Genomic DNA, 23,218 nt, shown 5'->3' with positions numbered 1-23,218 from the left:
CATTTTATAATTTCATAACTATTATAAGACTACACAGTAGTCTTCAACCTCAAGGATTTTAATTCTGGTAATTTAAAAAAGTTGATGTGAACAAATCTAGCTAATACCTAAGTGACACCTTATACCAAGAAATGTTGGAAATTGGTCCTTGATGTGAAAAAACAGATTGCTGCAAGTAAAAATTCTGAAACATTTAAAAAAAATGTATACCAAACTATCTAAAATATATTAGGGTATTTCCAGTGAATCACATCTTGTTGATTCTCATTGGCATTTAAGCAATCAGAAGCTCTTTGACCCTGTAATTTTGTGAACGTAATTATTTGTTAGCATAGTTAGAAACTGCTTTTTTTTTTTTTCTAAAGTGAAGAGTGCATAAAAAAATAACTTGGAGAAAGATAACGTTACATAGCTTAGTTTATATTTAATGCAACTCTCAATTCAGGAGGTAGAACAACTACGGATGGAAAGGCTCCAGATTGACGAGCAGTTACGTCAAATTGGCATGGGTTTTAGACCTTCGTCTACCAGAGGCCCTGAGAAGGAAAAGGGTTATACCACTGATGAAAGCAACCCTTCGTCTGTACAAGGCTCAAGGTCCTATAGTGGAAGAGGCAGAGGCCGGAGGGGCCCCAATTACACCTCTGGATATGGTAAGTGTATAAAGAGAAGCTATGAAAATTTGCTTTGCTCCTCTTGTCCTTAATAGAGAATATAACAAGGGCATTGTGCTTTTTTACCATATACACATACAGCACGTGTATATGTGTGTGATGGGTGTGGGTAGATACATACTTTCTTTTGAGAGCAGGCAACAGAATTTCATTTTTAATGTGTGCCAGTATGCTCACAGTAAAAAATAACAATAAAGGTTATCTTATATATATCTTTTTCAGAGTTTTCGATACACTACAAACCTTTAGAGTATCAAAATTATCAAAATGAATTTCAGAAAATGTTTATTGTTTCTTACATCTTAATTCAAACTTTTTATATTAAGTGCCCTCTGGATGTGATTGTTTATGGGACATCAAGTTGGTATCAATTCTTAGCAATACATAAGACTGACCTTCTCCAGGATGCTCTATCCCCAATGTGGCCCACTGTATTTGAGTGCATTCAGCTTGCTACTGATTGTCTTTAATTTCTCTTTCTTCCCCTCTTTCTTAGAATTATAGATTTCTCAAGAGTGTTAGGTCAGATTATTTATTCCTTCAGCGAAAACTCTGAAGTGATTAGTTCTATGATCTGTTTGTTGGTTTTCTTGGCTATCCATGGTGTTATCAAGAGTCTTCTCCAAAAGTAGAAAAGCCTCAATACTCTTTCTGTCCAGCTTTGGTTCGATAGAAAAGCAAAAAGTAAACCATTGCCTGCACACTTTTGATCTTTTTGATACCATGGCATCTAGATAGCTTTTCTAAGGCTATTTAGTGCAAGTCTCTAGTGTATTTCTTGCCATCTGGTCCCTTTAGTTCATCTTAAAATGTGGTATCTTCTTTGCTACTTCTAAGGCTGGTTTCTTTATATGCTGTAATTAGTTCTTTATATATATATTTTTAACTGTATCTCTTGACTTTTATTGCTTGCAGGTTATTTGCATTTTCAGCTCTCAGAGTAGTATCATCAGCATAGCTCATTTGATGTTTCCCTCCCTCCAGTTTTAAAACCACATTCATCTTGTGAATTTTGACATTTTTGCTGCATAGAATTTCAGTATAGTCCTTCCATTCCAGTTTGAGCTTTGAAACAGCCATTGTCTGTCCATTGGCATCCTCGGGTATACCAGTTCAAGAGTGGAACCTTTTGAGTTCAGTGAGCTTTTGGAAGACTTTTCTTGTATTTTTGTGTCAGTTTTCATATCTTTACAGATGTCATTGTAATACTCTTCTTGCCTTTTCCAACAAGTCTCTCAAATTCTTTGTAAATGCCTAGATTTTAGTGTTTTTTTTCAGCTTCTCTTCTGGCAATTTCTACCATTTGTTCTGACAGCTGGTTTGCATTTTTTGTTTTTGTTTCCTAGTCTTCAGTATTTTATTTTCACACTCACGCCTTTGACAACTGCTTTACAGAAGGCGTTATAGAACGCTGGCCTACCCAGAACTTTCCCATTGGCTTCGTATTTGATTACTAATAACGAAAATTTGAGTTACTGCGAGGTTCCATTGTGGCCATTAGAAGGCAGATTCAATTAATTTCTCTTCGAAGATATCTAGAAGGTAACAGAGTAACAGAATTGGAAGGGACCTTGAAGGTCTTCTAGTCCAACCCTCTGCTCAAGCAGGAGACCTTATACCATTTCAAGTGGCTGTCCAGTGATGGAGCAGCCATAACTTCTGAAGGCAAACCATACCACTGGTTAATTTTTCTCACTGTTAGGAAATTTCTTCTTAGTTCCAGGTTGCTTCTCTCCTTGAGTAGTTTCCATCCATTGTTTTTTGTCTTGCCTTCTGGTGTTTTGGAAATTATATTTTGGATATTTTGGAATTATATTTTGGATGTGACACTTGTGATTTTATTTATTTCTTGCTGCCCTTAAGTTTTATAATGAATGGGGACACTGGTTCATTATCTCAAAATATGTCTTATGCATGACAGAAAATGAAATTTTACCAAATCAGGGCACCTTTTATTAAAATGTGTATAGCACCTGTTTCGCCCATCCAGACTATATCACATTCTGCTGTAGAACAATGGCCCTTATGTAGGATTCTTTGTGTCCTTTGTTTTGGGAGTATTTTTCCCCACTAACAGTATCACATAGTTAACAAACAGCTAGGGCTCATTCCTTAAAAGCAGTAGACTTTAAAATATGTTGGCTCTTAACTATCTTCATATGCTTTTGAGCTCTCTTTGCATCAGCTGTTTTCTAATTTGGATCTCATCTAATACATCTAGTCTACCTTTTGGATTAAGTTCTACCTGCTGCAGATATAGCTACAACAAATAGTCCTGATATTAGATGTATAGTCTGCTAGGTACTGAATGGTAATTTCCTCCTTGTAAAAGCAGTAAATCCAATGCCTGTTAGGCTTTGTAGAACTGCATTTGGTATTTCTTTGTGTCTTTGAAATGATTCAGATCCTTATAAGTATTTTGCTGATTCATGCTTTTATTCTTTTGGTTCCCATTTTCTTCCTGAAGGAACAAATTCTGAGCTATCTAATCCCTCTGAGACGGAATCAGAAAGAAAAGATGAACTGAGTGATTGGTCACTAGCAGGGGATGAAGATAGAGAGGCCCTACACCAGCGTGACAGCCGAAGGCGCCCACCAGGAGGAAGACGTAGTGTTTCTGGGGGTCGGGGCCGAGGTGGTCCCCGAGGTGGGAAGTCATCTATCAGTTCTGGTATGGAAAACGTGTTTCAAATTTATGTCAGAAAGCTCTACTGCTATCATTTTCAAGTTCATTATCTCAATTCACAAAGTAATTAGATGTAAATAATTCTTTAGAGGGCTTCACATTTTTCATCTTGGCCAAACAGGACAGGTTGCTAGACGGTGGTGTTGGGGAGGCCTTGTGGATGCCACTGATGTTGGGACATGGGATTGTCTAATCCAGGAGGCCAAATTTAGATTGCGAGGTCTACTGGTGCATAACACGAAAAACAATAGCAGAAAAGCTTTTAAATTAATTCCTGGGGAAAAGCAGATAGATCCTGAGCACCTTCTGATTTGGAAGGTTGTAGATATTTCAGAAAATATCCTAAGAGATAAGGACAATGTTGCAAGTGGGTTAATAGAGGGACATGACTGACAGATGAAAAAGAAACCAAGGTTCATATCAAAAACCAATGAAGAGGGTCATTAATCAGGGTTATTAACTATTTGCTAAGCAACCAGTCGTGGTCAAGGACTACTTGTGGTAGGGCCCAAGTTTTAAGGGGGAACCTTCTAAAATATGACTGGTAAAAAAACAAACAAACCTGAAAAATTCATTGTTATTTCTGAGCTGGTAGTCTGCCTCCAGCGAACCACCACAGGGATTTCTGTACCTGCTTAAAGCATCCCAGAGTGCTTTCTCAATTGCTATGAGAAAGAAAATGCTGAACTAAATGGGCCTTGGCCTTGATTCACTGAGGTTATTAAAATTTGAACTTCGAATGCTTTTGTGTTGCCATTTTATTTTTTCTCATCCAATGGAAAGGGGTTCAAGTCTCTATCATCAGTCTCTCAGTGGGATGACTTTCTGAAAACTGAGCCAAAGAGGACGAAAGCTAATATAGTGGGATAATTCAGGAAAGGAAAGATCAAGTTTGAAAATAGACTGGGACTGTGGAGAATGATACTCCCAAGAAAAATTCTCCTCATTGGGAGACCGTTGGGCAGCTGCTTTAGGATATTATCAATTTCTGTATTCAGAGAAACGTCTCCTGCTCACAAACCCTTAAATTGAAGCAGCCTGCCTATATTTTCCAGTATGTGCATATAGATAAATATCTCATATAAACACCAGTGGAAAGAATTCCAGTAGCTATGATGTGCATATTCTTCCCTCTTTATTTATATCCTAATTTAAAGACCACCAGAAAGAGACAAGAAATTTATGTCTGATCATTTACCTCACAAGATGAACAAAAAACCAATTGCCTCGGATTTTCTGGAGGATAGAATTAAAACAATGGCCTTAATGTTCATAACCTCCAAAGTCTGTACCATCTACTCTTTAGCTTTTGTTTCCCTCTCAAGAGCAATATTCTCAGGTTTTCAAGAACGTTTCAGATTTTTCCTAGGTTGCTTGGCATATTAGTATGTGTGTTCTGGATTAGATTACTTTGTATTTGGTTACTCTCGCAACATTTTGTTTAAAATGGTAGATGAAAACAACACAAATTTATGTGCCACTTCTGGCCTTTGTGGGGTTTTTTTTTTTCCTCATTACTTTAGTGCTGAAAGACCCAGACAGCAATCCTTATAGCTTACTCGATAACACAGAGTCTGACCAGACTGCAGATACTGATGCAAGTGAATCGCATCACACCACGAACCGACGCAGGCGATCTCGCAGACGGAGGACTGATGAAGATGCTGCCTTAATGGATGGCATGACAGAATCTGACACGGCGTCAGTTAATGAAAATGGCTTAGGTATGTAAATCACTTGTAACAAAACCGAAGAGGTTCATACCCACAAACTTGTATAATTGTAACGCGCTATTACAGTCAATTACTCGACATTTTCATCGTCACCACTCGAATTGTAATTTAATATAGTGTTAACTGTTTGCATAATTAAAGATGTCACTTACATGTAACCAAAACATTTGAGGCCATGTACTTATAATTGCATTAAAATCCTTCTGGTTTGAACAGAACCAAGTTTACACCGCCTTGTTAGAACAACAGAGCATTTGTCTCAACAAACAAGTGTCCATTTTGTACCTACCATGAAGTGCAAAGTTGGTTCAGTCTTGAGGATTTCGAAATCCTGTTTAGAATAAATAAATGTAAACTTAACATCCATTTTATGTTTGGTAGGGCCTGAGTGATTTTGTTGCTTAAATTTGTGGAATTAACAGAATTAGAAGTAATTGAAGTCAGTAGGACTTCTTTGTGTGTAGGTGTCTCTCAGCATTCTGTAACTGCCATTTCATGATAATAGTTTATGCAAAGTACATCAAGGAGAAACATTTCTAATAAGATGGGGAAATGATTCCTTGAACCAGTGTTTAACTTTTGGTATCAAGATAAATTAATGCCAATTTAAACATGGTCTTATACAGTTGCTACTCCACTTGCAAGTATGAAATAGGGCTTTTTCTTTCTGCTTTGTGCTGAGAAAAAATATTCATCTGTAAGATGGTTCATGCCTCAACTTTGCAATTGCAGATGATAGAGACAAAAAAACCCAGCGACGCAATCGTAGTCGCAGGCGTCGCTTCAGGGGTCAGGCAGAAGATAGACAGCCAGGTAACTTAAGTGGAAAGGTGGCCCACCTCAGGTCACAAGCATGAAGGAATGCTCCATGTCTGTTTGTGTACCTCTAAAGCGTGTGAAGTGCCTTTTGTAAATAATTACTTAACTAGACTACAGGCTGAGAAATTACTAGTTACTCATCTTCCAGTAACTAACATTAGTGTCTTATAAACTGGTCATGCTCCCAGTGCAAGCATCATTAAAATGGAATGATTTGTAGATGTCAGAATGGCAATATATGCCATAATGAAAGCAACACTGCCTGGTGAGGCTCATTTCTGGCAACTACTTGTTAGTAGGAATGTTGGCCAGCTTATTAGTACTGCAATAAAACATGAAGTGACTTGCATGGTATTTGCCTGTCTCTCATTTTGAATCAATATGATCAGCATTTCAAGGACAATAGAAATCGCACAACTGCTGTAAAGCAAAAAATAGTTGCATGTTCTGTCTGCCATTGTGGTTTGATGCATCTTTAAATATGTACTAACATCTTAAAAGTGCAGATTTTAGTTTCCAGAACAATCCATGTTTGTTGCATTTGTAAATATCTTGCATTTGCTAAACAAGTTCAAGAACATGAATGTGTCCTCTAATATGTTTCTGTAGAGTTCAAAGGCTTATGAACATTTGAGTACAATTAAAAATGAAATGGATTTCACACCACAAAATGCTATAGAATAATAGACACATGATATTGATCAGTTAACCACAAAAATCCTTTGATGGATAATTAAAAATTGCTTTCTCAATCTGCTCCTGATGGTTTCACTTTAATTCTGGAGAACTGCAGTGTGACTTCACTGGAGAAATATAGTAATCAAAAATATTACACCCATAGGGATCCTTAACAAATTAAGGAAGTATGCTTTTTGATCAATTAATCTTAAATTCTGAGAGAGATAATGACAGCCACTGCTGGGAAGTATTTTCATATATGCTGCATATTTTTGGCCATATGGTGAATTTTATTAGTTACACCTTGTACATCACACAGAACTTATTTTAATACCTCTTTCTTCCAATTCTTTTCCAATACATTATATTGGAAAATATAGTTGCTATATGGAGTCAAATAAGCCAAGGTACACTCTGTCCTAAGAATACCTTTCTCCAAAAGAAGAAAAAAGATTTTTAAGACTTTTATTTGTATCCTGCCTTTAATTATTTCTATAAATCACTTAAGGTGGTGAAATTGGTTCCAACCCGCCAGACCTTCGGCCAGAGACCTGATTCAGCCACTTGGCTTGGGGCTCCAATGGGGAGGGGGCTCCACCTTGGGGGTGACTGATAAATAACAGGTCTCCCTCCCCCATCCTGTTCCCTGCCTCCCAATCTTTTAGTTAGGGTTGAGTATATTTTTATAGTATTTGATTTGTATTGAGTATAGGATTTGTGTAGTTTTATCCTTTTAACATTGTAAGTCGCCTAGAGTTACCATATGGTAAGATGTGTGGCCAATAAATAAAATAAAATAAACAAAACAAAACGTGTGATCTTCCTATTTTTCCCACAACAACCCTGTGAGGTGGGCTAGGCTAAAAGGAGGATTAGCCAAACCCAGCTGGCTTTCATGGCTAAGGTGGGATATTAATGCCCCTTCAATTTTTCCTTATATATTTCTCACTTCAGAAAAAATGTTCCTAAATCTAAGAACATCCTTCGAAAAGATCTCTTTGGGCTCTATATCCATCTGCTTCAAGTCTCTCACCAGTTTGGATTAAAGCATGTTTTTTTTAAAAAAATCATTTTCTAGGTTTCTTTTCCAAATCTGGACCATCTTTCAAATCTTCAGTACCTTTAAAAATACCTAACACCCCCCTCCTTTCCCAGGAAAGTTGTAGAGTTCTCCTTTGATAATAAATAAGGCAAAAATATTTTGAAACTGACTTTTTTTTAAAAAAAAAGCAAAAACAGGCCAATATGGATTTAATTTAAATTAGCTCTATGAAGCTTCAGGATTAATCATTAAGTCTTTCTATTTTGGAGGGCCTCAAAAGATGACTGAATTTGTATAATATGAGCCTTGGAACATAAAAGGATAAACATAATTTATCCTTTTCGATTGTTAACCAGGAGTTGGATATTTCCTAAACGTAAAAGTCTGAAAATCTTTCTCCTTACAGTTACAGTTGCTGATTATATATCAAGAGCAGAATCTCAGAGTAGACAAAGAAACCTCCCAAAGGAAACACTGGCTAAAAACAAGAAGGAAACGGTAAGAAACATATCAAAGTACAAACTAATACCTAGCTAGAGGGGGCACAATGGCTCAGTGCTTTAGAAGCCGAGGTTGTCAGCTGGAAAACTAACAGCCTAGGTTCCAGACATGACAGAGTGAGCTCGTAAATAAATAGCTACCATTTTGGTGGGAAGGTAACAGTGTTCCGTGTTTTTGCCATACATTCTGTGCTGCAGTATGATGTCATACTGGAAATGTCTTTGGTATGTGGTATGTCATCATATAGAAACGACTTTGGACAATGATGGCTGGCTCCCTTGGCTAACAGAGTTGGACATGACTGGATAGGGAAACCTTTTATCTGTACATAATACCTACATATGAATTTACTTCCAAGATTATGTAAATTACTACATCTATCTGTAGGTACTGGAAAAGGTTTGCCAATCTGGAGGGCTCTATAAAAATAGGAAAATTATGTTACAAATTTATTAGCCAATTTAGACAACTTCTGTTAAGAATATCTTGCCCTAATCAGATTCTCCAGCTTTCTAAGAATGGCAGCTTAAGGCAAGAATGCAGTTTATGTCTAGAAATAATTAATAAATAATTACCTACCTTGTTCATTTGAATGTTTTCAACTGGATTTTAGGAATTATTTAAATAAATAGGTACTACAGATAACTGGGTATAACATCCACTATTACATGTAAAACGTTCATCATCTCATCTTTCTAAAATTAATACCTTCTGTGGATTTTCTTATGAAGTCTGAAATTGGGGTGGGGGGTGTATTAATTATGCTGTAATGATTCACAGTTCTCTCGTCAACAATTTTTTTTTTTTTTTGTCCTTTAAAAGGTGAAAGAGGTGATTGAAGAGGTTGGCCTTTCTGAAAAAGCAGTAAATGGCCCGGCAGTGGTTTCTGGGACTGAATCTTCCAAGCAGCAACATAGTCCTGAAGAAAAGCCTAGTACTATACAAGAAGACGGAAATAAACAAGAAGAAGCTGTGTTGAATGGTGTTTCATAAACAAGAGTTCCTAGTTTACAGTTCTTTTACATTACATTTTACAATAGTGCTTGTATAAGCTTGCCAAAGATAGAATATGGATTGCGAGTCTTGACACCGCACTTTCAGTTCCTCCATTTTGGAAAACAACAGGGAGGGATCCTGAAAAAAAATCCAATGTTGAACATACTTTGACACCTACTGTGTTATAAATATCATCAGATGTGCCTTGAGAATAGTATATGTAACATTTAAATAAAAACAAATTGCTGGCTATAGGAAACGTTATTTTGTTTTCAAAATATGACAGATGTGGGGGGCGAATCCCTAACATAACCTACTTTATGAAAGCATTAGCTGCTTTTATTACATTTTTAATAATATGCAACCACTTCTTCACCTGAGGGAAAACTAGAAAAAAAAATGCAGTCTAAAATATTTTGCACTGAATTGTAATTTCTCCATTAGTTTAGTCTGGAAACTGGTCTGTTTTAATACATGTTTTTTAAATGCTGTATGTAGTGGGGGAAAACTGCAGACCACTGGAATACATTTATTAAATTCTCAATCTGCAGGGATATTGGGTGACATTGGCAGTGACTGTTCTACATTGAGGCTTTGTTTGATTTATTTATTAAACTGTACAGTATTTAAAAATCAAACATAGCTTTAGTTAAAACACTTAATTCTGAATTAGTCATGTCCATTAAGATAACCAGAACTACTGAAAAGATCAATTTCCAGAAAGTTTATTCTGTATAAACTACATATGTTAGTCCTTAGAGTATTTTTATTTTTGGTTGTTTGATGTGCAATATGTTTTTGTATGCTGGTAGAAAAATAAACCTTGATCTTCCATTGGTTGATCCTTAAACATTTGCTAGTTATTTGTTCTACAAGGGTTGGACATAAGTACTCATGGAGACATTACCTTTGAATGAAAGAATATATTGTCATTTTCTGAAAGGTTTATGTAGCTGGCAACACTGTTCCTCATTTAAGTTGCAGATCTAAATGTCTTTCCTTTTTACCGGTTATTTCATAGAAAGCAGTAATAGGACAATTTAGGAAAAAAATGGTAAAATTCAATTCACAATTGGATTCTCTCCGATTTATATTTTTGATCCTAAAAATCCTGGCATTCTAATTAGATATCCCATAACACAGATTTTATCTCGAGAGCAAGTCTGACTTCATTTTCTGATGTAGCACACAGAATGCATTGCTTTTGCAAAAAATCAATCAATCAATCAATCAATCATTTTTTTCAGAGAAACATCATTAGAACTGTCACAGAACCTCTTTTATCATGCTTCTCCCCTGTAGATTAAGAAAAGCTTAGCCTTTGGGTCATTCTTATTGCTTAGCATTCCCTATAGCTGTGAATCACTGCCTTGCAGTTCCTGCCATATTCTTGCCACTATAATTTCAAAAGCCTGCTCGCTGCTATCTGCCATCTAGGTTACTGTTACTACTACTACTGGTACTACTTCTCATTTTCTACTCCATTGTTTTTTTTTTTTGTCCTTTGTAAGAATTGGTGTATCCTGCCCATGACCCTCTGATGTGTTTTTTTAAAAAATCCAAAGTATTTAATGTTTATACCATGCAGAAAACTGGTGATAATTATTTTGGAAAGGGAGAGTTTACTTATGCTAATAAATTTGTGAAGCATTTCTTTTTATTTAAAGTCATTATATCTCCTAGATTTCTTCAGGGTAAGGATGCCAACTTCTTTCAACACTTCCTTCTAGAATCTTGTCTTCTATCTTATCATTTAATTCTGCTTCAATATGTTCTGGCCAACATCCTTCTTAAATATGTCAATTATAAATGGTCTCTATTCTAAATGTAACTTGATTGAAATACTATGTTTGCAACAGTAAATTTTTAAGATTCATAGTAACATTTTTTTTTAAAAAAATATTTCTATTAGCACAGTCTGCTAGTGATCCATTAAGATACCTAGCTTGAATTGCCACCTAACTAGATTTCTGCTACCTTAAAATTATGGAGGTTCTCTGCAAAAAAAGTCATTTTAACTGAACTTCAAGTTAAAAGCTAAGCTTCAAATCTATTAAAAATTCTTTTTTCTTATACTCATGACTACATAACATAGCTTTAACATTAGCAATAACATTTCTTTAGCTTTTTGCAGGTAATTTATGTGAGTTTGATACTTTCCTAGCTCTTCCTCTAGGTTGAGACAGAGGAATTATTAAGTAGCGTATGGTTAACCAGCTGTTACGCTACCAAGGAATAAATAATGCTGTTCGTATTTTACTATTGTACCAATAAGGATATCTGAGACAATGTTAATGGATTTGTGAAAAATAGTTGTTGACCACTGAAATATAGGTCGATTCAGTATATAATTTAGTGCAGGGGTCCCTAACACCCAGCCTGCGGCCCGCTACCGGGCTGCAGCTTCTTCAAAAACCAGGTTGCGGGAGAAATGGGCAAGCACGTGCATTAGGTTCCACTTGTGGGAGTGGCAGGCAAACTCCATTCACATGGAGCTTTGTGCACAGATGCAACTGCGTGCCATTTGCGTGAGTGGAGCTTGTGGAAGAGTGCAACTGCAGGCCATTTGCGTGAGTGGAGCTTTGTGCGCAAGCACCCTCTGCTTATGTGCAAAGCTTCATTCGCAAGAGTGCACGTGCGTGCACCGCTTGCACAAATGGAGGTGTGCGCATGCCTGCCACTCACCCTCCCAAGCCGCCAAACTGGAAACATTGGGGACCACTGGTTTAATATCTTATTTCTTGATCTTATGTGCAATATTCTTCCATTCTCCTAATGGTTGCCATGCCTCCCTGTTTCCATGTGCTCTTTCACAGAACTATTCTGTCTTCTTTCACCCTTCCTAAATATTGGAGATAGTTTGTTCACGTTTTTTGTAATTGTATTTCTTCCTATACTTCAGTAGGTAGGCACAAATACGACATCCATACTACAAGTGACAGAAACATGATACCATGAAGACGACAAAATTGCTCCAGATAGCTTCCTAAATATCTCCAGGTCCCTTTGGGAAGAAATCTATCATTTTATGTATTTATATTTATGACTGTTGATGCTGTGTCTTGAATTCTGCCTAAAATGTAAAATATAATATAATTATCTCTAGATGAATCTGCCATCTCCAAATACTTCATATCCTTCCCTACTAGAGTCCCCCAGAAAAATTCCCAGAGCTACTCACTCAAATGTAGAATTCCAAGAGCTGTCCTATAGAGCTTCTTGCTCTAATTAGGTTCAATTATGGACCATGCAACTCGAGTTGATCTGGGTAACAAATGAGGCAACCTCCAAGATAAAAAAAAGTAAAAAAAAAGCATACAGCTTCCAGAGTAGGTTGAGCAATATGTTTTGTAAGCTACAGAAGGCTTAAAACATAAAAGAACAGAGTTTTAGAAGCCACAAAATCAATTAAAATGCCTCAATAAAACTCTTTTTCCCCTCCATTTAAAGGGGGGGAAATTCTAGCTTACATCTAAGACAGAACATTATTCACAATACTTAATACTTGGATTTTTAAAATCCATGACAGCTTCAAGCCAATTTCTTTCCCATTTTAATAGTCTTGAAATGTTCACAAAGGCAGGTGCCATTATCTTGGTATGAAGAATTGAAAACTTGTTTTAAAAGCTCTTATTAGAAAGTTGGAGACTACCAATTAGGTTCTCATTCATGAATGGCTGTTTGACCAGCAGGAAGGTATAGACCATCTTACAAGAGTGACTGTTCTATAACAACACTTTCTTATGCAGTCATATAAAGAAATACTGTATGAATTTTATTGCTCAGCAATCATGGTAATAAAAATCATTTTTGAAGAATACTGCACCATAATTCTATGATAAAATAATACAGCTGTTCTCAGCTGAGAAATAAATTACTTTAAAATATTATTAAGCCTCACAGGTGTTTTCAGCAGAATCTTGGATGTTTGCACTTATCCTGCTAATTTTTTAATCTAAAACGATAACAGTGAATTTCAGATACTACTATCTGATTAATTGGTTCTGTACAAAGCTTGCACTTCATTAAAAGTGCATCAGAAGTTGTGGTTGACATTAATTTCTGAAAATAACCACAGGGAAGGATGTGCCCTACATCAAAACGATTTCCTTTTGGCATGTATGACAGCTTCATTTGTCAATTTTCTTTGGGCTATTTTGAAAATATATTCTAATTGTTAAGTCAGTGATGAGTTTTCATTTCTTAGCTTGAGTTTCCAGTAAATCCTTAGCTTCATTAATTTTGGCTGCAACATAAGGAGACCCACCTGGTAAAGAGGAAAATACGGTTGTCATGTTCACAAGACAGAAATTATTCCATTATTCTGGTAAATGAAGTATATGTGATCAGTGAACTGAATATTCAAAATAATAAAACAGTCATTTCAATAATAAAATGGTCCACATAAAAAAACATTTAACTATATTAGCAGCAGTAATGAAACAATAGTGTGCCAGGCTTATCAGAAAATACTAGTTTTTCCCTCGTGCATGCACAACTTTCAAATAAAAAAATTAGGAAAATAGAACTCAAAATATCTAAATTCAATTCTTAAAATGTTCCCATGCAGCCCCATAGGACAGTCTCGTTTTACATGAGCCATTTAACATATTAACATCTGATTTACCTTTATCAGGATGATTCAAAAGCATGACTCTTCTATGCGCTTCTCTGATTTTTGCTTTGTTAGCTGTAGGACTAACAGTTTATTTTTTAATTAGATAATTTATAACTAGGAAAAATATCAAATATCAGCCAGATTATTATTAAAAACACCAAATTACTGCACCTATGTCAGTTCACTACCTCATTTCACAATATGACTATTAGGAGGAAGAATGATATACTGTGTTCTTGAATTTTACAGTTTGCTTAAGAGATATTTGCAAGCTACGTTATTTTTTGTGATAATCTAGCAACAAACAGTTTATTCTGATTGTTCTGCAATTATACATAGAAATAAACTTATTCCCTCCCCTCCCCCATTGTCTTATTAGGATAGTAAAAAAAATCAGATCCCTTATTACACCACCCAGTTATTGAACTTTTGCTTAATTGACTGAGTGACTTACAAATGTGACAAATCTGTTCGCTTGAGAAAATAGCATTCAAAATTTTATAGAGCTGTGGTGATGCAGTGGGTTAGAATACTGTATTGTAGGCTAACTCTACCCACTGCCAGGAGTTCGATCCTGATCGGCTCAATTCAGCCTTCCATTTTTCTGAGGTCAGTAAAATGAGGACCCAGATTGTTGGGGGAAATATGCTGATTCTGTAAACGGCTTAGAGAGGGCTGTGAAGCACTGTGAAGCAGTATGTAAGTGCTATTGCTATATACCTCTTCATAGTGCTTTACAGCGTTCTCTAAGCCGTTTACAGAGTCAGCATTTGCTCCCAACAATCTGGGTCCTCATTTTATTAACCTCAGAAGGATGGAAAGCTGAGTCCACCTTGATCCGGTCGGTATCCAACTACTGACAGTCGGCGGAGTTAGCCTGCAATACTGCATTCTAACCACTCCACCACCACTTTAAATGCTATATAAGTCTAAGTGCTACTGCTATTCTAGAGCAATCTGAACACTTTGCATCCCTATATCCAGTCACTATCTTGGAGACCCTGTCATTAACAATACTGAACATAAAATTAGCTGTTACATTCTGATCAGAGTTACAGCCTGTATGATGCAAAAAGATTACCATAAGCTTTTTATTATTCAAATCATAGCTACAAAAATTACACCAACTAACATGTTTCCCATTCTTTTCTTATACAGTTTTCCCTGGAAAATATTCCTGTGATTTTTAATTTTAATTTTACCTCACTCCTAATATTAAGGCAGCTTCCCGCTTGTTCATTTTGCTTTCGAATCCACCTCTGTAATAGCCACTGAAGGCCTGAAATTAAAATACATTGTTATTACGAAAGCATTATGCTACCAATAAGAAATTAAAGATGCACATCACTCAGTTGTGGCAAATAGAAAATACACCATCCAATTACATACAGCATTGCCAAAAAGTAGAAGAGACGACACAATTTCTTACTTTTAGTGTCCTCCCACTTGGCTTAGTTCATCATTACCAACTAATCATTTTTTTTTCTAGCATGAGACAAAAATATTTCTATAAAACTCAGCAATTATTTTTAATTAATTTGCACACCTTAATAAACACAAGGCTTATAATGGGCAAATTTGGGATCTCATAATCCAATGCATTGAACTGTTTCTGTCTCATGTCCCGTGGTAAGCAAAGAAGAAAATGATATTGCAAAAGAATACGGAGTTAAAAACAAACTCACTGTTTTTGGCAGAGATTGCAGAGTTTGCTTTACTTGCGGTTCCATTTGCTTCATTGCTTGCAGCGCATAGCGACCTTGAAGGAAAGAAAAGATTCAATTTCAGCTATTTAGATTTGAGATCTGCAGAACCTGTAGACGCAACTAGACAATCCCAGGCCAAAATGGACAAAATGTAATGCTTCCACAGAAGCTTCCTACTACTGCAATAGGCTGAAGAGAGTGTAAACAGACATCCAGTACTTCCTATCCCACTGAAAGGATTTATTCTCCCCCCCCACCCCCAGCACTCAGGCTACTAAATCCCAGGAAGGGCTGCATACACCACTCTCAAAATTATTTTTCCCTCTGCCTTGCACAATCTAAATTCTATTTTAAAGGTCCGAGTACCATTTACTGATGCAATTTTAAAAAAGGCAATATATTTTAAGAATTTCACAAAGTCAACAATAAATAATCTAAATTAATGATTACTTAACAGGGGTACTAAATACATCCCTTAAAGAACCATTTATGTTATGTTTGGGCAGCAGAAACAAAAGAGCAAGGCAGATTCTCTTTATGGTGTTCCTTTCTTTCAGAAAATCAAGTTTCAAGTAATTTATATATACAAAACAAAGACAGCTGTGGTATTGTAATGCGAGAATACACCTGCAATAGAATTAAGAGAAATGCCTAACCCAGGGAAGTGTGCAGGGTGAGAAACGTCAGTTTAAAAAGTTGTCTTGAAAGGGAGATAAAAGTCAGTGGGATGAATGAAATTTCACTAGCGTTACTAATGCTTTTAGTATTACCAAGTTTTGTGATTGTCCATAGCTTTCATGGTAGACATTTTATAAATGGTCTGTCCCCTTCATAATGGTCATTTTGTAATACCTTTGTGGTACTTGGTCAGCATTCCAAGTATGATTCTACCCCACGAGAATGGAAATCCCCATAACCTGGCCATCAGCTTCCTCTGATGTGATAACAAATTCTGAGAGTGTATATCATCTTTTCATATAGGATACTGTACAAGCACAGGTACCTGAGGATCCATCCTCTCTTTTGAAGCTGGACAATTTATTGTGGATGCAATACAATGAGGGCTGTCATTTAAGTCAGTGGTCACCAACCGGTGGTCTGCACTGGTTGTGATCCGCAGAAAAATTTGCATTTTTTATATTGCACTAAACACTTTATTTTTTAAAAAAAGTCATATTAGTGGTCCGTGGGATTTAAAATTATGAATTTAGTGGTCTCTGAGGTCCGACCCCTGATTTAACGAGACCCCAAGGCGACCCTTGATTTAAGTAATTCCCTAGATTAGAGCACTTAGTTGATATTTCTCATCCTGGTGAAGGTGTTAACCATATTTTAAATCATTTTGATCCAAACTCCAGATTTCCATGTGCAAGCCATAGGCAGAATTATGTCCAATAATACAGCTGTAATTCAAACAGATTAAGTCGTACAGAGCCAATTTACAAATTACATTAAGCCGTAACGTAGTATGGCTATGTGAACCTTACTTAACAAATGTTGAGTCAGTCAATAAACTACGGTTAGCAAATCAATGTTTTCTGCAATATGTGAGCCTACATTGATGATATCTATTTTAAACATAAAAGCATCAAATCCGGCATCACAATAACAAATGTGATATGAAATGAAATGTATCAAATAATATTAGCAATATTTGGCAAAAAAAAAATGTGCCACTGAAGCCATTCACACAATCCACTGTCTTTCTGTTTATTAAACCATCCAAAATAGCCTTGTAGACAGACGCTTATGTTTCCCAACATTAGACTGTAATACTACTATCCATTATAGAGTACATATTTAACATAAGCAGAAATAAAGCAAGCTTTCCAAGAACAAACCTGCATAACCAGCAGCAGCTATTGTCAGGCCAACTACTATCATAGTACCAGCCTAAAAGAAAGGAAAAAAGGAATAAAAATGAAATATTAACGTCAGAACATTTTGCTTGTACACTATCAGTGAAAAAGATTTTTTGAATACATAAAAGTGTAACCAAATATCTGAGACAAAGATTGCTTAAACATTATACAGGTCTTCAAGTTGGCCATTTTCAATTCCATGCATTTGAAATCATACTGAATTTACTGTGTGGTGTGTGTGTGTGTGTCTGAGAGAGGGGGGGAAGGGAGGATAATTAGGAAAGTCATCTTGAAACCTAGATTTATATGGTTAGTGAAACATGAATACTGTACTTTACTTTTAAAACTAGGACACAAAACATTTTGGTATTTGTTCATTCCTTTTTGACTATCAGAGATATTCTATAATTCAGAAGCTTCTATTATGCCAATTTCCAATCTTATATAGGTACTGTAATGAATAACTTCACCAATGGGATTTTACTTTAGTGTCTTCTACCAACCTTTTGGAGCAAACCTTTGGTGCATGTAGGTATTGCAAACGTAAGTGACAGCTAGACAATCAATTTAATTGTTCTATATTGAAATAACTGCATATGTATAAGAAATTCAGCTCTTAAAAGTTCTCAGAAATCTTAAGAGTTATTTTTATTCCAGCTGGATAAAATAGCATTTTAAAAATAAAAACATTGTTCCTAAGAAGATTTTTGTTTATTTCTCATCATAAAATACTTATTAAAATACAAGTATCTATTAATTCATGAATTAAGATACTCATGAGTTAAGAACATACTTTCCAGGGTTCTTTCACTGTATATATAAAAATGATTTTATGTTGTCTTTTCCAAAATAATTATAGCAGCGAGCAATCAATGTTATTAATTTTAAGCCATAAATGTTCCACAGGTAGTTCTCATTTATATGTTTAGGCAGTCTCATGGGAAATACTTATTTCTCATGCAAGTTAATAATCTATATTTGAAGTTATATCAGAAATGAGATAAGCAACGTTCCTAAAATTACATCATTGTAGTTTTTTTTTTAATCAAGTATTATAGCACAGCAGAAAACAACTTTCCTGCAGCTACGCAAAAGTCCTAAATAGGAAATATTTTATATCTAAAATTTAGTAGGATGAAGTTCCAGTATATTATTTCAATATATTTTATTTATGTACCGTCTAGTTCATTTCAGTGGGGGTAAAATAGAATAACTCTGGGAGCTGTGCAAATGCAATCAGTTTGGGGCTTTTTAATTTTGCTTTTAAAAGATTGTGGCTTATATCTCAAGAGTATTACAGCTCTATTGTATCTAGCAGATGGTACACTTGAATTTTATTTAATATATTTTAGCCACTTTTTCAAGATCATACTTTCTCCAAAATATTTAAAAATATAAAATAGTAAAAATCAATACCAACTATAAAGAACTCTGGCATTTAAATAATTTTAAAACAATTACTTTAAATAAAATGCAAGTTCAAATATTTATCAGCAACAAATGTAGCAATTTAAAAATGAAAGACAAAGAGAAAAAAATGCATTTTAATGCCCTTTTAAAATGCTGCCAGAGATGGGACTATCCATCTTCTCTTGAATGATGGAGTATGTGCCCTATCACCTGCTAACCTTACATATTTATATAGTGATTTGGCGAATATTGCTTCCAAAGATGAATAAAGCTCAAATCTGTAGGCAGTCCTTGAAATATCATGGATTTAAGTGAATTACACTTTATTATTATGGTTATACATTTATGCTAGCATTTTGAATTCTGCTTGGCCATCACAGTAGTACTTGGATGCATGGGATATGACCATTGCTACAGTATTATCTGAGTTACAAGAAGAGGAAAATTGGATACATTATGTACCAGAAGGTTCTAAATAGTTTTCAAAAACAATCACATACATGTGCAGCACATTACAGTAATTCAAATTATGCCAGCTTTGCCTAGACATGAATAGATAACAAACTCAACTATGTCATGTCCAGGTATCACAAACAGGACAGAGGAACTAAACTTGGGTTTGGAAAGTAAACACATTATGTACTATGGTATATTTTCAACCTACACTTTTAATATAAACTGGTCGAAGGTGTTCTCATACTACCAATCTCCCAAATCTTGCACATGCACACACAGCAGTCATGATCTGGAAATTGAGTCATGGCAACTGAACTTCTTTTCTTGTTGGTTTGAAACATTTCACTGCTTATCCAAGTAGCTTTTTCAGTCTGAGCAAATTGGTTAGGAGGAATCTCATATATATCCTCCAGGGAGGTTTTATTTCTTACTTAATCTGGATAGGCTCAATAGGTGAGTAGGCAGAGAGGAGTTGAGTAGTTTCGACTCCTAAATCTTTTACCTTAACTCCTCTCTGCCTACTCACCTAATGAGCCTATCCAGGTTAGGCACTAAATGAAACCTCCTTGAAGGACATATATTGGGTGTCCCTAACCAACATGGCCAGATTAAAGAAGCTACTTGGATAAATAGTGAAATATTTTGAACCAACAAGCAGTCCAGTTGCCGTGACTCAACTCTGACAACTCTATCTGGTTGACTGAGAACCTTCCACACAGAAACTGTGAATTAACTAAGTTTTATTTAATAGCCCAGCAGATGGCAGCACCTAGCTGACCTTGACTAGGTGCTGAAAAATTAGTTAAGGTTTAACCTGGTTAGTGCTTCAGTTATGTCTACAAAATTGAGACAGTCATCTGATTAAAAGACAGCAAAGAGATATAGAAAACTCTCTTTATCCTCTGAAGCAACCATATTTTGCAGCCCAGATTTGGTATTCTTATTTTGAAGTCCACCCCAAGGAAAAGCAAGACTATGAAGTAGACTGGGAAGTTGGGGGAAAAAAATCATTCCTTTAAGGATATGAAGAAATCCAAGGGAAAAAACCTTTTAAGATAGTGACCTATGAAACCAACAGAAAACCCTGTACAGCCAATCATACATTTGAAGGTGAGATATAGAGAAGGTTACTGATTTAACCACAACTGCAGTGCTATGGAAACCTTAACAGAGATTGAGGGAGAAGTAGTGGATGGATACTGAATTTCTCTTCTTTAACATTTAAGTTGCCCAAGTCTTTTGATGGGCAGTAAAAACTTTAAAATAAATGCAATGACAAGCCATTCTTATATTATGGCCAAAAAAACTACAAAGGTGGCTACAGCCATGTTTAAATTTACCAGCTGTTGGAGATGGCTTAATTTCAGCAATGAATAAATCCCACACTTCAGGTTCTACTCCAGCCACAGTATTTATTCAGTAATAACATAACATTGGCTGTTCTAATCCATTCTGTAACATTGTACTGGACAGAGAAAACCTTACTTGTAAGGGAAGATATTTCCTCAAAACTGAGCTCATATGCCTTATTTCACAGAAAAGGAGTTTATCCAAATGCTTCTTCCAGGTAGTCTGAATGGATGATTTAGTAAAAGATGGTCCTGCAGGTACCTGTGAACTTAAGACTTCTTAGGCATGGAAGCCAGCTGGTAACATTAGGCTAATCACCAGTAGACTGTGAGTTCTAGTCTCTCCTTAGCTAAGAAAGCCAGCTGGATGACTTTGGGCCAAACACCAGGAGACTGTGAGTTCTAATCTCACTTAGCCTATTAAAATCACCTGGATGACTTTGGGCCAATCACCAGGAGACTGTGAGTTCTAGTCCCCCCTTAGCTAAGAAAGCCAGCTGGATGACTTTGGGCCAAACACCAGGAGACTGTGAATTCTAGTCCCTTCTTAGCCAATGAAAGCCATCTGGATAACTTTGGGCCAATCACCAGGAAACTGTGAGTTCTAGTCCCTCCTTAGCTAAGAAAGTCAGCTGGGTGACTTTGGGCCAAACACCAGGAGACTGTGAGTTCTAGTCCCTCCTTAGCTAAGAAAGTCAGCTGGGTGACTTTGGGCCAAACACCAGGAGACTGTGAATTCTAGTCCCTCCTTAGCTAAGAAAGCCAGCTGGATGACTTTGGGCCAATCACCAGGAGACTGTGAGTTCTAGTCTCACCTTAGCCAATGAAAGCCAGCTGGGTGACTTTGGGCCAATCACCAGGAGACTATGAGTTCTAGTCCCTCCTTAGCCAATGAAAGCCAGCTGGGTGACTTTGGACCAGCTGCTCTCTCTCAGCCCACCCACCCCCCTTCCTTCACAGGTGGTTGTTTTTGGGAGAATAGAACAAGGAAGGAGCATTACCTATGTTGAGTTGATCAAAAACATACAAAAAAGGCAGGGATAACCATTTAACCCACCAACATTGGGGCTAAGAATCAGCGAAAAACTGATCAGGGATAACAAAGCAGGCCAGGATATTCATCCATATTCAGAATCGTGGGCAATAGTGGTTAAACAGCGTTGCACATCCTCAGGGAAAGGGCAAGCCCCCCCACCCCCAGAGGCATCCCAACCAATTATTCCTGATTTTTAGCTCCATTTTAAGTTCTGCTCTGAGGAGAACATCACAAGGATGGCCTAAAGCAGTGTTTCTCAACCTTGGTAGCTTGAAGATGGGTGGACTTCAACTCCCAGAATCCCCCAGCCAGCTCTGCTGGCTGGGGGATTCTGGGAGTTGAAGTCCACCCATCTTCAAGCTTCCAAGGTTGAGAAACACTGGCCTAAAGGAAGCTGAAACTCCGTGCAAATCTCTCCTGGGCAAAACCCCTCTGGACAAAGGTAGTTTATTTCGGCCTTGCGCCTTCCTCAGCATCCAGGCGTGCCGGGACTACAACCCCCAGGATTCCCGGCTAGAGCACGACCACGCCCGAGATTCCCACAGAAAAGCCAGGTAAGGGAAGGCCGTGAGGGAGGGAGGACGGTTCAAGGTCACCGTCCCCACGCACTCACCATGCCTGCCGCGCTCCTTCACACGCCCGGCGAAGGGGAACCAAAAAAACGCGGGAAAACACCCCTGGCCCGCCCTCGCAAGAGGCTCAGCGGCCCCCCTCAGAAGCCCTGCCGTAAGCCGAGGGAGGGCCTGTCGTAAAAGCGCCCGCGCGCCCGCTCTTCCGCTTCTCGACCCCGCCCCTCCGGCAGGCTCCGCCCACCCAGGCGCGAATTCGAAGAGAGGAGCGAGCGCGCGGGCTCTTCTTCCCCCCCCCCGCCTCCCCCCGAGGTGCCTGGAGGATGAAGGAGCCGCAGCCTCAGCTGGATCTCGCTTTGTCAAAGGATATGAACCGGGTGCAGCAGGTTTCCCCTCATCTGGTGCTTCCCTCACCTTTCATCCCCCCCGCCCCCCGAGTCCCAATATTGAATTGGGTACATTAGAATGTACAATTGAGTACATTAGAATTGTCTAATGTACTCATGTATACGTTCGAAGTAGACGGTGATGTTTCTCTGAGTCATAATATGTATGTGTGTCTCTTATGTGGAGTTATGCATAATGGTTATCCCCAGAGAGCAGAAATGCAACGACGTTTCATTTTAATGTAGGCTGATTAGTGTACATTTAAAGTGACAAAGTTCTATTCTTCCATCCATTCCTCTATCCTATCCTATCCTATCCCATCCCATCCCATCCCATCCCGTCCTATCCAATTTTCTATTCCTATCCCATCCCATCCTATCCTATCCTATCCTATCCTATCCTATCCTATTTTCTGTTCCTATTCCTATCCCATCCCATCCCATTCTAATTTTCCATTCCTATCCTATCCTATCCTATGATCCCATCCTATCCTATCCTATCCAATTTTCTATTCCCATCCCATCCCATCCCATCCCATCCCATCCCATCCCATCCCATCCCATCCCATCCCATCCCATCCCATCCTATCCTATCCTATCCAATTTTCTATTCCTATTCCTATCCCATCCCATTCTAATTTTCCATTCCATTCCTATCCTATCCTATCCTATGATCCCATCCTATCCTATCCTATCC

General features: G+C 37.3%; 2 protein-coding genes across 4 annotated transcripts in view; one reads left to right on the top strand and one right to left on the bottom strand.

The window, feature by feature from the left end:
- FXR1 (FMR1 autosomal homolog 1) overlaps positions 1-9,979 on the top strand; it is a 40,521-nt gene extending 30,542 nt beyond the window's left edge. The window contains exons 12-17 of one of the 2 annotated variants that reach the window (XM_034438915.3): positions 446-653; positions 3,142-3,345; positions 4,884-5,084; positions 5,826-5,906; positions 8,039-8,130; positions 8,956-9,979. In XM_034438915.3, coding sequence (XP_034294806.1) covers positions 446-653; positions 3,142-3,345; positions 4,884-5,084; positions 5,826-5,906; positions 8,039-8,130; positions 8,956-9,126 — 957 coding nt within the window. In that variant the 3' untranslated portion in view covers positions 9,127-9,979. The remainder of the gene's footprint in view (positions 1-445; positions 654-3,141; positions 3,346-4,883; positions 5,085-5,825; positions 5,907-8,038; positions 8,131-8,955) is intronic. The other variant, XM_034438916.3, reaches the window with a different exon arrangement.
- A 2,904-nt stretch (positions 9,980-12,883) lies between these two features.
- DNAJC19 (DnaJ heat shock protein family (Hsp40) member C19) lies at positions 12,884-22,382 on the bottom strand. 2 transcript variants are annotated; one of them, XM_034438917.3, is made up of 6 exons: positions 22,180-22,382; positions 17,295-17,346; positions 15,433-15,506; positions 14,950-15,026; positions 13,757-13,827; positions 12,884-13,396 (listed from the first exon to the last, which is right to left on the bottom strand). In XM_034438917.3, exons 1-6 carry the CDS (start codon positions 22,180-22,182, stop codon positions 13,326-13,328), a joined length of 348 nt encoding a protein of 115 aa, XP_034294808.1. In that variant the 5' UTR covers positions 22,183-22,382; the 3' UTR covers positions 12,884-13,325. The 2 variants fall into 2 exon arrangements, with proteins under 2 accessions (XP_034294808.1, XP_060538832.1); XM_060682849.2 differs by lacking the exon at positions 22,180-22,382 and adding an exon at positions 20,667-20,790.
- Positions 22,383-23,218: the final 836 nt, after the last annotated feature.

Source organism: Pantherophis guttatus, chromosome 6, assembly GCF_059756535.1.
Source record: "Pantherophis guttatus breed Tessera chromosome 6, ASM5975653v1, whole genome shotgun sequence".
NCBI classification, from domain to species: Eukaryota; Metazoa; Chordata; class Lepidosauria; order Squamata; family Colubridae; genus Pantherophis; species Pantherophis guttatus.
Note: the sequence above shows the minus strand (reverse complement) of the source record. Positions and strands in the feature narration are given on the sequence as shown.